This window comes from Grampus griseus (genome assembly GCF_964374135.1).
Source record: "Grampus griseus genome assembly, chromosome: 4".
In the NCBI taxonomy this organism is placed as follows: Eukaryota; Metazoa; Chordata; class Mammalia; order Artiodactyla; family Delphinidae; genus Grampus; species Grampus griseus.
The window spans coordinates 110,593,832-110,609,306 of NC_138997.1; the positions used below are offsets into that span (position 1 = coordinate 110,593,832).

Genomic DNA, 15,475 nt, shown 5'->3' on the forward strand with positions numbered 1-15,475 from the left:
TGGGATGTTGCTTCTGACCCAAGACAATACTGCTGAGTAACAATAGGCAGGTCTTAATTCTGGGCAGGCTCTTGTAGGAGCTGTTACCGTCTTTAATGTATTTATCATCAGCTTCTGATATTTTTCAATTGTGAACTAGAAGTGAATTGTAGTTAAAGTAGCCTGAAGGGATATTAATTAGATTTTTCCCCTTAATCTTTCGAGAGGATGTCCTGTCAGCAATGAAGCATTTCACTGTTAATCAGAAAATCAACTGCATAGGCTGGACTGTAGAAAAGATAAATCTCAAATCAGTCAATTTTGCACTTGTCAGCAGCTCAAGTGAAATATTTGGTGGAGTTAGGGTATAAAACTATTACCCAAGAGGAAGATTCTATTCCATTCATCACACATGTATTGAACTCTTACTCGACACTGTTAGAGATTGCAAATGCAGAGAGGTTCTAAATTCAGATGGTTTGGGTTGGAATCCTGGACCTAACTATTAACATGGGTAAGTTTCTTTAACTTTCTGTATTAGTTAGGGTAAAGGCCATGCTTCTGTCACAAAGAGATTCCAAAACATAGCAGCTTAAGTCAGACAGTCATTTATTTCTCTCTCTTAAAATAGTGCAGATGGGCTGTGCTGCACAAGATCTTTCAGGAACCCAGTTTTTCCTAGTTTTGCACTGCGATGTTCCCTAAATATATGGTCTTCATCTGCCTCACTGAAGCTGGGTCACTGCCATGTCTTCATTCAAAGTCCCAAGGGAAATGTTCTAAGGCCAAGATTCAGAGATGAAACATATCACTTTCACTCACAACTTATTTGCCCAAACCCAGTTACAAAGGCAGAGCCAGCTGCAAGGGAGTCTGGAAAGGGTTGTCTCTAGCAGGGCAGCCATGTCCATCTTAAACTAGAGGTGCAGGCACCATTGGTAGAAGGTCAATAGCAGGAATGTTCACAATCTCTGCCACACCTCCTGGAACTTCTGTTTCTTTATCTCTAAAATGGGATTTATCATAGCATCTAACCCATAGGGTTGTATAAGAATTAAAATGAGAAAGTGGAAGACAGGTTTTAGCACAAGTGTCCAGAACATAGTTAGTGTTTAATAAATGTTAGTGATTATTATATTAAGAAAAAATACTTCATCTCCAATGTTTGCAGTCCATCAGTGGAGAAAATTACTTAAATCATTAGTGTTGTAAGAGCACATAGGAGGGTACAATTAATTTTATGGAGTGGAAAGAATAGGAACTAGAGGAAGGATTTTTAGCAGGGGTGACAGTTGAGCAAGTCCTTAAAAAAAAATAAACAGGATTTTGCAGGGCAGCAGCACATTCCAACAAAATAAAGCAACAAGAGAAGGCTTGGCAATAAAGAAGTAGAACTAGGCGGTATTTTTCATCGTGTGATCCTTGAACCTCTTACTTTAGCATCATGTGGGTCTCGGCCAAGATATACAAAGTAAAATAGCTGGTCCTTGAAAACTGCTTTTTAAAAACTCTGCCCAGCATATTGTTATATGCCTCAAACTGGGTCAGAGCATAGAGATGCTAAGGCAGAGGGTAATGAATTTTGTGTGGATTACAAAGAACTATGCTGCCTATTTAATGAAAAGCTTTCTAGATAAATAATAAGTGGTTTTAAACTACTAAAATAAAATGTCACCATCTTCTATGCATTCAGTTCTAAGGTCAACCACCTTAAATTAACAAATGTAGGAACTGAGAACAGCTACGGTTATTAGCCAGTACCAAACTGAAGAATACACAACATATTCCACAAAACAGGTGTGTGTTCACACAGATTTTGCCAACACAAAGCTGGTTCTGATATCTTGCAGCCTTTTTGAACACCAAGAAATACTTCTCATCATTGATAGAATAATGTGTCTTCCTAGAAATTGCCACAAGCATATAAAAAAGCATATTTTTCTGAATGCTAGTAGGTATACACGTAAGATAACAAAAAAATAACTGAACACATGTGATCACTATCTTAACTCTGCAGTTTTCCTAACAGAAGAACGGTTTTTGTTAAGATTTTTCATCATCTTTCAAATTTGAGTTGCTAAAGAATTATCATATTTCTTTAGCCAAGACCCTAAGAGTATTTTCTAAATAACCACTGTGAAATAAATTGGGATGAGTCATATCAGCAAAACAATAAATTCTAATCAATAGATCAAATATTTTTATTTAATTTTTAATTTTATTAATTATTTTATAGAGCCACAAATGCAGTGTCATTTGAGTACACACATAATACATGCTATTAAAAACTGCAGAGAAAAATTTTACATCCCACAGCTACCGTGACATAGGTGAAGCAATGTGAAAACTGAACAGCAAATTAAGCGGCACCATGCGGTTTTGTTACACTATTTGAACATCAGTTGTGCCACGTGCTGGACACAGAAAGTTCTGTGTTAAGACAGTCAGCGTAAGATGTAGAGAATGAACTCGAGGACACGAGGAGGGGGAAGGGGAAGCTGGGATGAAGTGAGAGAGTGGCATGGACATATATACACTACCAAATGTAAAATAGATAGCTAGTGGGAAGCAGCTGCAGAGCACAGGGAGATCAGCTGGGTGCTTTGTGACCACCTAGAGGGGTGGGATAGGGAGGGTGGGAGGGAGACTCAAGAGGGAGGAGATATGGGGATATATGTATATGTATAGCTGATTCACTTTGTTATAAAGCAGAAACTTAACACACCATTGTAAAGCAATTATACTCCAATAAAGACGTTAAAAAAAAAGAGCGTAGCATGAAAAGTTTTCATCTCAACAAGGAGTTTTTTGTAATGTGCTAGGCCAATACGGTTTGTAATATTTTTAAATACCAGATTCCTTTGAGTTATAAAAATAAATAATTTCATCTATATTTTAGGTGAAAGACAATACCTTTAATAGAGAAGAAAAACTATTTAGATCTTTAGAAAAGACTGTGAAGCACTGTGTGAAGAACATTTCATTCTGTCTTCAACATGTACAGGTGGGTAAGACACAACTGTTTTCAATGTTTCCACAGAAAGGTCTTGATGTCTCTGGTTATTATGAAGAGTAAATGTGACTGTTCATCATTTATATGATGATGCTTATTGTATCAAATTTGGGAGGCTGCAAGCTGCTGGTGAAGGAAGCTAATATAAAGACTTGGGTTTTGCTCTTTGTTCCCTTACCTCTTCCATCCTTCCCCCAATCCAAATTGCCATATGGTGGGACGTTTGTTCATATGATTGCCACGTAGGGCTGGACCATCAGCATGTTTTCTCTATAAAAGGGATGAGTTAATTAATGCAAAATGGCAGACAAGGCAGAAATGTGATTTGTTTGATTATACTAACATATCTCTTTCCAGTACCTGAAACACATATTTACAAATTTAAGAGTAGCACTGAAGGAAAAAAGAAAATCAAAAGGAGACATAACATAAAATTAGAGGAGTTAAAAAGTAAAAAGTGCATAATATAAATGCCCTAAAACCCACATGTGCATCTTAAATTTAGCTGTAGGCTACCTAGCAGCCAACCCAAAAAGGGGTATATGATCACACAATTCTAAGACAAACCAAACACCTCTATTTATTTTATAACTAGTGTTTTGTAATGCCCCCTTTACAGTTCTGAATGAAATTCATAGATAATTTAACCTTGGGTATGTAGGTATACATAAAAGAATCAATATAAAGGAAAACATGTTCTAACAAAATATTATGAACACAGTATGCAAATATCCCCACACAATCAGAGTAGAAGACAAAAACACCTCCACAAATTTCCAGTCCCCTAGGTTTTCCTGCCCTTGTTGAGGATCACTGACTTAGACAAACCAGCTGGAGTACAGTATAATTATATTCAGTAGAAAGACCAGTCAGGAGTTTCTTCTGATGGATCTCATAAAGGGGACATAGTGTCCTTAACAACATCCTGACAATGGTCATGACTATGAGACATAGAAAGTTAGTAGAATTACATGTAAGTTAGTTTAAAAATTGTTCCTTTCTATTTTCCAGTTTTTCTTTTGGAGGTCTGTTTTGGAAGATGTTTGCATTCTTTGATAGACTATCACACCAACAGAAGATTAAGTTGACAGGCATAGTGATTTGGAGACAAGGTTCTATGTCACATAACCAACAAGCCACATTCTTTTCTTATTCATTAACTGATGCAAAGCCTGATTTTGCAGTCAGGTTTGCTAATCTCTTCCTAAAGCACTGCCTTCTGTGAAAGGAAAACAAAAACATAGCTATAACATCCAGAGGGCAGTGAGAACCCTGTCCTTGATATACTTTTCAAGGAGTCAGTGCCTCTTGGGAATATCTACAGAAAAGTCTTCCATTTCCACTAATTGATTCAGAAAAAGTACGAGCATGTTCTCTTAAAGAGAAGATTAAATTCACTAAGGAAAACTAAAGACATAAAACAAGAGTGATTTTTAAAATAAGAGATCTGTAAGAATTGAATGATGAAGAATGGCTAAAGAGGGAATTTAAGATGGACTTCACAGAATAAAAGAGGGTGTCAAGGGACAGGACAGGAATAAAGATGCAGACATAGAGAATAGACTTGAGGACACGGGGAGGGAGAAGGGTAAGCTGGGACGAAGTAAGAGGGTATCATTGACATATATACACTACCAAATGTGAAATAGATAGCAAGTGGGAAGCAGCTGCATCGCACGGGGAGATCAGCTCTGTGTTTTGTGACCACCTAGAGGGGTGGGATAGGGAGGGTGGGAAGGAGACGCAAGAGGGAGGGGATATGGGGATATATGTATACATATAGCTGATTCACTTTGTTATACAGCAGAAAATAACACACCATTGTAAAGCAATTATACTCCAATAAAGATGTTAAAAAAAAAAAAAGGGTGTCATAACTACGGAGCAGTATGAGAAAGTGACATGGGGGAAAAGTAAGGAAATAGATTGTTATAGGTAACCTGATTGTACAAAGTGTTCATAAAATTTTTTCCTTCCTTTTTTTCTTTTTCTCTCAGTGGTAATAGTTACGTTGATGAAGTGCACTTTTAGGATACATTTAATTGTACTGACTTCAGAACATTGCCCTTTGGTAACTTTGTTCTTGGGTTTCAGGATGCCATGCCTTTAGCTCTGCAGAGTGTAATGGAGCTCCAAGAGATTTCACACAACAAAGATGAGGATGAGAGGGGCTATTCAGAGGCTCCAAGTAATGCCCCAAATCCCTCTGATGACTTTGTAAGTTATTTATACCCGCAGATGAATACAAATGAAATAGTAGGGTTAAGAGAAAAGCTGCTTTTCATTTACTTTTTCGCAGTTAAAAATAAAACATGCACTAAAGCAAATACTAATGTTAAAATTAGTAGATTTAAACAGGAGATTTTTTTATCACTAAATATTTTGAAGTGGATTAGTGAGGCTTTTACTATAATCAAAATTTAAGAGGGCTGCAGACTGTGTTTCTAGGGTAGTCAGTGTCTGTGCAGCTTTTTAAATCAATATTTAGTTTAAGTCTGCATATGGTGTATCAGGGATTTATTAAGTTAGAAAGATGTGATTTTCTTAGAGGAGTCTCTGGAGTTTTTACATGAGAAGCAAAGATACTTTCTGAGGGTGTGACTTTTATTAACATATTATACACTGGAAATTAAGGCCTTCCTATTCAGAAAGTGCTTTATTTGAGTCATATATCTTCTGTTCTGTGGTAAAATATTTGTTTTCTAAGAGTTCTGTAAAATATACAGAATCATAAAACATATATTGGGAATCATTAAAAACATGCTTGGGCTACATTCCAACTCCAGCCAGTTTCAGAACCCAGGTCGGGGGAAAAAATGCTCAAAGTCTGAAAGTTCTTAACACACAAATAGACATGCCCCAAAGAGGGAATTTACGGCAGTCTTATTTCCCAGAAGTTGCCTGGATCTCTGGATAAGCTGTTCCTTCTGTTCAGTAGATAAAATTCTGCACACATGAGGATGGGAGAAAGGGCCACTGTCCATGGAAAAAGAAAACAAGACCTTCAAGGGAGAAGAAGAAACATAGGTTCAAATCCAAAGCTGAGCCCCAGGAACTGTGCAAACAAAGAAGAGAAAGGGAAATCTCTCCCAGCAGGCTCATGAACAGCAGATTAAATCTCCACAATCTACTTGATGTACCTGCATCTGTGGAATACCTGAAGAGACAACAAATCATCCCAAATTGAGGAGCCATGTGGATGAAAGGCTCTTGGTGCTCCAGCCAGGCATCAGGGCTGTGCCTCTGAGGTGGGAGAGCCAACTTCAGGACACTAGTCCACAAGAGACCTCCCAGCTCCACGTAATATCAAACGATGAAAATCTCCCAGAGATCTCCATCACAACATCAACACCCAAATTCACTCAACGACCAGCAAGCTACAGTGCTGTACACCCTATGCCAAACAACGAGCAAGACAGGAACACAACCCCACCCATTAGCAGACAGGCTGCCTAAAATCATAATAAGTCCACAGACACCCAAAAACACACCACCAGACGTGGACCTGCCCACCAGAAAGACAAGATCCAGCCTCATCCACCAGAACACAGGCACTAGTCCCCTCCACCAGGGAGCCTACACAACCCACTGAACCAACTTTAGCCACTGGGGACAAACACCAAAAACAATGGGAACTACAAACCTGCAGCCTGCAAAAAGTAGATCCCAAACACAGTAAGGTAAGCAAAATGACAAGACAGAAAAACACACAGCAAATGAAGAAGCAAGATAAAAACCCACCAGACCTAACAAATGAAGAGGAAGTAGGCAGTCTACCTGAAAAAGAATTCAGAAAAATGATAGTAAAGATGATCCAAAATCTTAGAAATAGAATAGAGAAAAAGCAAGAAACATTTAACAAGGACCTAGAAGAACTAAAGATGAAACAAGCAATGATGAACAACACAACAAATGAAATTAAAAATACTCTAGAAGGGGTCAATAGCAGAATAACTGAGGCAGAAGAACGGATAAGTGACCTTGAAGATAAAATAGTGGAAATAACTACTGCAGAGCAGAATAAAGAAAAAAGAATGAAAAGAACTGAGGACAGTCTCAGAGACCTCTGAGACAACATTAAATGAACCAACATTCGAATTATAGGGGTTCCAGAAGAAGAAGAGAAAAAGAAAGGGACTGAGAAAATATTTGAAGAGATTATAGTTGAAAACTTCCCTAATATGGGAAAGGAAATAGTTAATCAAGTCCAGGAAGCACAGAGAGTCCCTTACAGGATAAATCCAAGGAGAAACATGCCAAGACACATATTAATCAAACTTTCAAAAATTAAATACAAAGAAAACATATTAAAAGCAGCAAGGGAAAAACAACAAATAACACACAAGGGAATCCCCATAAGGTTAGCAGCTGATCTTTCAGCAGAAACTCTGCAAGCCAGAAGGGAGTGGCAGGACATATTTAAAATGATGAAGGAGAAAAACCTACAACCAAGATTATTCTACCCAGCAAGGATCTCATTCAGATTTGATAGAGAAATTAAAACCTTTACAGACAAGCAAAAGCTGAGAGAGTTCAGCACCACCAAACCAGCTTTACAACAAATGCTAAAGGATCTTCTCTAGGCAAGAAACACAACAGAAGGAAAAGACCTACAATAACAAACCCAAAACAATTAAGAAAATGGTAATAGGAACATACATATCGATAATTACCTTAAATGTAAAAGGATTAAATGATCCCACCAAAAGACACAGACTGGCTGAATGGATACGAAAAGACGACCCATATATATGCTGTCTACAAGAGACCCACTTCAGAACTAGAGACACATACAGACTGAAAGTGAGGGGATGGAAAAAGATATTCCATGCAATGGAAACCAAAAGAAAGCTGGGGTAGCAATTCTCATATCAGACAAAATAGACTTTAAAATAAAGATTATTAGAAGAGAAAAAGAAGGACACTACATAATGATCAAGGGATCAATCCAAGAAGAAAATATAACAATTGTAAATATTTATGCACCCAACATAGGAGCACCTCAATACATAAGGCAAATACTAACAGCCATAAAAGGGGAAATCGACAGTAACAAATTCATAGTAGGGTACGGTAACACCCCATTTTCACCATTGGACAGATTATCCAAAATGAAAATAAATAAGGAAACACAAGCTTTAAATGATACATTAAACAAGATGGACTTAATTGATATTTATAGGACATTCCATCCAAAGACAACAGAATACACATTTTTCTCAAGTACTCATGGAACATTCTCCAGGATAGATCATATCTTGGGTCACAAAACAAGCCTTGGTAAATTTAAGAAAATTGAAATTGTATCAAATATCTGTTCTGAACACAACGCTATGAGACTAGATATCAAGTACAGGAAAAGATCTGTAAAAAATACAAACACAAGGAGGCTAAACAATACACTATTTAAAACAAAGTGATCACTGAAGAAATCAAAGAGGAAATCAAAAAATACCTAGAAACAAATGACAGTGGAGACACAACAACCCAAAACCTATGGGATTCCGCAAAAGCAGTTGTAAGAGGGAAGTTTATAGCAATACAACCCTACCTTAAGAAAGAGGAAACACCTCGAATAAACAACCTAACCTTGCACCTAAAGCAATTAGAGAAAGAAGAACAAAAAACCCCCAAAGTTAGCAGAAGGAAAGAAATCACAAAGATCAGATCAGAAATAAATGAAAAAGAAATGAAGGAAATGATAGCAAAGATCAATAAAACTAAAAGTTGGTTCTTTGAGAAGATAAACAAAATTGATAAACCATTAGCCAGACTCATCAAGAAAAAAAGGGAGAAGACTCAGATCAATAGAATTAGAAATGAAAAAGGATAAGTAACAACTGACACTGCAGAAATACAGAAGATCATGAGAGATTACTACAAGCAACTCTATGCCAATAAAATGAACAACCTGGAAGAAATGGACAAATTCTTAGAAATGCACAACCTGCCAAGACTGAATCAGGAAGAAATAGAAAGTATGAACAGACCAATCACAAGCACTGAAATTGAAACTGTTATTAAAAATCTTCCAACAGGGGCTTCCCTGGTGGCACAGTGGTTGAGAGTCCGCCTGCCGATGCAGCGGATGCAGGTTCGTGCCCCGGTCCGGGAAGATCCCACATGCCACGAGCGGCTGGGCCTGTGAGCCATGGCCACTGATCCTGCGCGTCTGGAGCCTGTGCTCTGCAATGGGAGAGGCCACAGCAGTGAGCAGCCCGCGTACTGCAAAAAAAAAAAAAAAAATCTTCCAACAAACAAAAGCCCAGAACCAGATGGCTTCACAGGCGAATTCTATCAAACATTTAAAGAAGAGCTAACACCTATCCTTCTCAAACTCTTCCAAAATATAGAAGAGGGAACACTCCAAACTCATTCTACGAGGCCACCGTCACCCTGATAACAAAACCAGACAAGAATGTCACAAAGAAAGAAAACTACAGGCCAATATTACTGATGAACATGGATGCAAAAATCCTCAACAAAATACTAGCAAACAGAATCCAACAGCACATTAAGAGTATCATACACCATGATCAAGTGGGGTTTATTTCAGGAATGCAAGGATTCTTCAATATATGCAAATCAATCAATGTGATACACCCTATTAAAAAATTGAAGGAGAAAAACCATATGGTCATCTCAGTAGATGCAGAGAAAGCTTTTGACAAAATTCAACACCCATTTATGATAAAAACCCTCCAGAAAGTAGGCATAGAGGGAACTTTCCTCAACATAATAAAGGCCATATATGACAAACCCACAGCCAACATCGTCCTCAATGGTGAAAAACTGAAAGCATTTCCACTAAGATCAGGAACAAGACAAGGTTGCCCACTCTCACCACTCTTATTCAACATAGTTTTGGAAGTTTTAGCCACAGCAATCAGAGAGGAAAAGGAAATAAAAGAATCCAAATCGGATAAGAAGAAGTAAAGCTGTCACTGTTTGCAGATGACATGATACTATACATAGAGAATCCTAAAGATGCTACCAGAAAACTACTAGAGCTAATCAATGAATTTGATAAAGTAGCAGGATACAAAATTAATGCACAGAAATCTCTGGCATTCCTATACACTAATGATGAAAAATCTGAAAGTGAAATCAAGAAAACACTCCCATTTACCACTGCAACAAAAAGAATAAAATACCTAGGAATAAACCTACCTAGGGAGACAAAAGACCTGTATGCAGAAAATTATAAGACACTGATGAAAGAAATTAAAGATGTTACAAATAGATGGAGAGATATACCATGTTCTTGGATTGGAAGAATCAACATTGTGAAAATGACTCTACTACCCAAAGCAATCTACAGATTCAATGCAATCCCTATCAAACTACCACTGGCATTTTTTCACAGAACTAGAACAAAAAATTTCACAATTTCTATGGAAACACAAAAGACCCCGAATAGCCAAAGAAATCTTGAGAAAGAGAAACGGAGCTGGAGGAATCAGGTTTCCTGACTTCAGACTATACTACAAAGCTACAGTAATCAAGACAGTATGGTACTGGCACAAAAACAGAAAGATAGATCAATGGAACAGGATAGAAAGCCCAGAGATAAACCCATGCACATATGGTCACCTTATCTTTGATAAAGGAGGCAGGAATGTACAGTGGAGAAAGGACAGCCTCTTCAATAAGTGGTGCTGGGAAAACTGGACAGGTATTTGTCAAAGTATGAGATTAGAATACTCCCTAACACCATACAGAAAAATAAGCCCAAAATGGGTTAAAGACCTAAATGTAAGGCCAGAAACTATCAAACTCTTAGAGGAAAACATAGGCAGAACACTCTATGACATAAATCACAGCAAGATCCTTTTTGACCCACCTCCTAGAGAAATGGAAATAAAAACAAAAATAAACAAATGGGACCTAATGAACCTTCAAAGCTTTTGCACAGCAAAGGAAACTATAAACAAGACCAAAAGACATCCCTCAAAATGGGAGAAAATATTTGCAAATGAAGCAACTGACAAAGGATTAATCTCCAAAATTTACAAGCAGCTCATGCAGCTCAATAACAAAGAAACAAACAACCCAATCCAAAAATGGGCAGAAGACCTAAATAGACATTTCTCCAAAGAAGATATACAGAGTGCCAACAAACACATGAAAGAATACTCAACATCATTAATCATTAGAGAAATGCATATCAAAACTACAATGAGGTATCATCTCACACCAGTCAGAATGGCCTTCATCAAATAATCTAGAAACAATAAGTGCTGGAGATGGTGTGGAGAAAAGGGAACACTCTTGCACTGCTGGTCGTAATGTGAATTGGTACAGCCACTATGGAGAACAGTATGGAGGATCCTTAAGAAACTACAAATAGAACTACTATATGACCCAGCAATCCCACTACTGGGCATATACCCTGAGAAAACCATAATTCAAAAAGAGTCATGTACCAAAATGTTCATTGCAGCTCTATTTACAATAGCCAGAAGATGGAAACAACCTAAGTGTCCATCATCAGATGAATGGATAAAGAATATGTGGCACGTATATACAATGGAATATTACTCAGCCATAAAGAGAAATGAAATTGAGTTATTTGTAGTGAGGTGGATGGACCTAGAGTCTGTCATACAGAGTCAAGTAAGTCAGAAAGAGAAAGACAAATACCGTATGGTAACACATATATATGGAATCTAAGAAAAAAAAATGTCATGAAGAACCTAGTGGTAAGACAGGAATAAAGACACAGACCTACTAGAGAATGGACTTGAGGATATGGGGAGGGGGAAGGGTAAGCTGTGACAAAGTGAGAGAATGGCATGGACATATATACACTACCAAACGTAAAGTAGATAGCTATTGGGAAGCAGCCACATAGCACAGGGAGATCAGCTCCGTGCTTTGTGACCACCTAGAGGGGTGGGATAGGGAGGGTGGGAGGGAGGGAGACACAAGAGGGAAGAGATATGGGAACATATGTATATGTATAACTGATTCACTTTGTTATAAAGCAGAAACTAACACACAAATGTAAAGCAATTATACTCCAATAAAGATGTAAAAAAAAAAAAAAAAAGGTTGAGCCAAGAAAGTATTTGGGTGGCAAACCAGTCTGAGTAATACTAATTTAAATTTAGTATCTTGTGTTCCATAAGTATTATTATTTCATAGTAGTATTTCAAGGATTATTAAAAGATATAATAGACTCCATCATCTTGAAGATCCTTGAAACTGCCATTTTTGTAATGTTATTATAGGCATTTGGGGTCAGACAAATCTTCATTGAGTTACCCTTGTGTTGGAGGATGTTTAGCTTTCCTACCAGGCTCTAAATCCCAGTAACATCCCCCATCTCGTATTTCCGAATCCTGGGAAGGATACTGCGACAGTGCCCACTCCAATAGAAAAATACCCAGAAGCATCTAGCTTTCCTGGCACTGAGGAATGGAAAGTCATGATTACATCTGAACTAAAATGGTAGATTAGATGGATGAGAGGGAGGAAGGGAGAGAGAGAGAGAGAGGGAGAGGGAGAGAAAGGAGAAAGTCAGTTTCTACAATATGTTAAATAGAAGAAGTGTGCCTAGTTCTTTATATGTTTTCTGGGCTTAATTACAGTAAGCACATTTTAGAAAAGTCCTTAAGGGTTTGCTCTCTAGCTTAATGCTGACATTAGTTAAGGTAATAACTATTTATTGAACACAGGAAGAGCATGGTATATAACTTCTCCTTCATCAAGCATGCCCCAGAACTTGACAGAATAAAAAAGAAGGTGTCCTTCCCTACCTTGCATAAAATCACAGGATGATAAAGTATGCTAAATTAAAATAATTATCAGAAAGCTCAATATAAAAGTACCTTTTTATGGTAAGGTATATTGAACTTTTTTTTTTTGCGGTACTCGGGCCTCTCACTGTTGTGGCCTCTCGCGTTGCAGAGGACAGGCTCCGGACGCGCAGGATCAGCGGCCATGGCTCACGGGCCCAGCTGCTCCGCGGCAAGTGGGATCTTCTCGGACCAGAGCACGAACCCATATCCCCTGCATCGGCAGGCAGACTCTCAACCACTGCGCCACCAGGGAAGCCCCTGAACTCTTTTTAAAAAATCAAATATTAAGAGCTCGAATCTATCTAAAGGCAGAGCAATTGTTTTTATCTAATCATGAGAGGTACCTATCTACACATTTTGTATAGCACAGAATATTAGAATAAAATCTGATTCTTATTCGTTCCAACCATAATTCCCAGGTACAGATGAACAGGTTCATGTCTGTGGGTCATAGGACTTATATATCGTAATTATATTGTAATTTTGTAATTAGATTACCTGTAGAATTCAAGTATGTCACAAACACAGTAATTTATCCCAGAACAGTAAACAGATTCTTTGCTTAGTTGAAGGACTCATTAAATAGTCTGCAGGTATATAATGATTATTTTATAAGGTAGACATCAAATTTAATCTGTGTTGGCTATTGCTGGTACCAGTAAGAGATTGGTCTCCCTCCTCTTCTAGATTTCCCATGAGTTCAGACAAAGTTACTAGAGGTCACTCAATTAATACAAGCTGTTGCTCAGATGCTGATTCCCTAGAACATCTTTCAGGGTACAAAAGAGAAAACTACTTCCAAATTGCCATAACATAATCATGACACCCAAGCATATATGATAAATTTGGGCAGTCAGCAAACATAGGATACTGGTGTACTTCAGAATACAGGGGAGGAAAGAGAAATAGAAGAAATTAAATCTAGGGTGCTCAGTTGCTGGCATGGAGTTAGGCATTAATACAATGTTCATTTTCAATGACTCAGACCTAAAAATATAACAATTTAGGACACAGAATCAGCATCAGCTTAATCCTTCAAAGTATTTAAAGAGGAAGCAATAACTCTCTGGTCATTTCTATAACAGGAACAAAATACCTGTAATAAGGGGGGACTATCTGTATAGGGGATAGGATTCCACTACCAAAATCAGCCACCAGGGTAGTCAGGGAATTGGATGTGGGAGGAGTAAGATACAGCCTCTCCTAAGACCAATTGTCTTCCTTTTATTAGCAGCAAAGAAAGGGAATGATATGTGAATAAATTATGCAGTCTTGGTAGTCAAAGGTGGAGATTACCCCCTAGCCCATGTTCTGGAGAAGCTCCAGTTGGCTCTGGGATTAGAAAGAAGGGGAAGGCGAAAGTGTTGTGGGAGGTGACCCCACTGACAAAACCAATGGCTGTAGAGAGAAGGGTGGAGCATAGTTTGGGTGTGCAGGTTTCAACTTTTGTATTCTTCTTCCTGTTCACTCTTCAGGTTCAACGTTAGAGTCTAGAGTTGCTGTTTTAAGTCCTTGAACAGGTTTAGCTAGACTAAAAAAAATGATCCCATGCTCTTTCAACTTGCCTAGATACTTTCCTGCCTTCCTCTGTGCTGCTGCAGGGAGGAGGTAAGCCTACTGATAACAACTCCAGACATGGTATTGGGTGTTCCTCCTTCTGTGATGGGATTGTTTTGCTCTTTTGGCAGGCAGCTCATTTGCAGAAGCTTGTCCTGACGCCCCTGTCAGCCCTGCGGTCCCTATTCCCAGGGCCCCAGAAGCTAATCCAGAAACGCTATGACAAACTGCTGGACTACAACAGCTACCTGCAGCGGGTGGTGGCGGATGAGTCAGACTTGGCCAAAAGGGAATATGAGGCCCTCAATGCCCAGCTTGTGGAAGAGCTCCAGGTGTTCAACCGGGCCGCGCGGAAGATTCTGTTGAACTGCCTGTGCAGTTTCATCACCCTCCTCAGGGACCTGATGCTCGTGGCCCAGAGGGTTTATTCCACGGTGGTGCCGGTAAGCACAGCACCAGCACTTGGCTACCTTGGCATACGGAATCTGTCAGAAAGTACAGCATGCAAAGCAGCCTGCTCATAGCGTGCCTGAGTGTAGTGTATGGTGTGGCTTCTATTTTAGCTGAAGCCAGTCAGAGAATATTCTGCTCCTTATCGCTCTTCTGCACAGGAAGGTAAAATCAATTTTCCTAGTGCTGGTTTGCTGTGACTTATACCCTTGGAGCTCTTTTTGGAAATTCCTTTTCAAACACCAAACATCTTTCCGCTTTGCTCCCCTCATTGATGGAACCAATGTAGCTCCATCTGCCTGATGCTATGTTGAAGCTTATCAACTTATATTTTGTATTCTCTTCCCATTTAACCGTTTTTAAATGTTAACCATGACTGAGACATGGATCCAAAAATAAGGCCATCTCACTGTAATGACAGAAATAGGATATCAGTCAAACCAGTCTTTGTTTTGCTTTTGTTTTCCTCCAAAGAAGAGAAGCCTGATGTGTGTGTGGAAAAAAAATATATATATATATATATATATATATATATATATGTATAAATATATGTATATACCTTAGCTTTCCATTAGGGTATGATTTTAGAACTATTTTCTTTTTTTAAAAGATTTATTTATTTATTTTTTGGCTGCCTTGGGTCTTAGTTGCAGCACACGGGATCTTCGCTGAG

The 15,475-nt window shown here is 38.4% G+C and overlaps 1 protein-coding gene across 1 annotated transcript in view; it reads left to right on the forward strand.

Annotated features, from left to right (window-relative positions):
* Window positions 1-15,475, forward strand: part of ARHGEF38 (Rho guanine nucleotide exchange factor 38) — a gene marked incomplete at its 3' end in the record, with an annotated part of 153,093 nt that overhangs the window by 122,656 nt on the left and 14,962 nt on the right. The window contains exons 8-10 of the mRNA XM_082653586.1: window positions 2,879-2,983; window positions 5,087-5,209; window positions 14,484-14,795. Of these exons, the coding sequence (XP_082509712.1) occupies window positions 2,879-2,983; window positions 5,087-5,209; window positions 14,484-14,795 (540 nt within the window). The remainder of the gene's footprint in view (window positions 1-2,878; window positions 2,984-5,086; window positions 5,210-14,483; window positions 14,796-15,475) is intronic.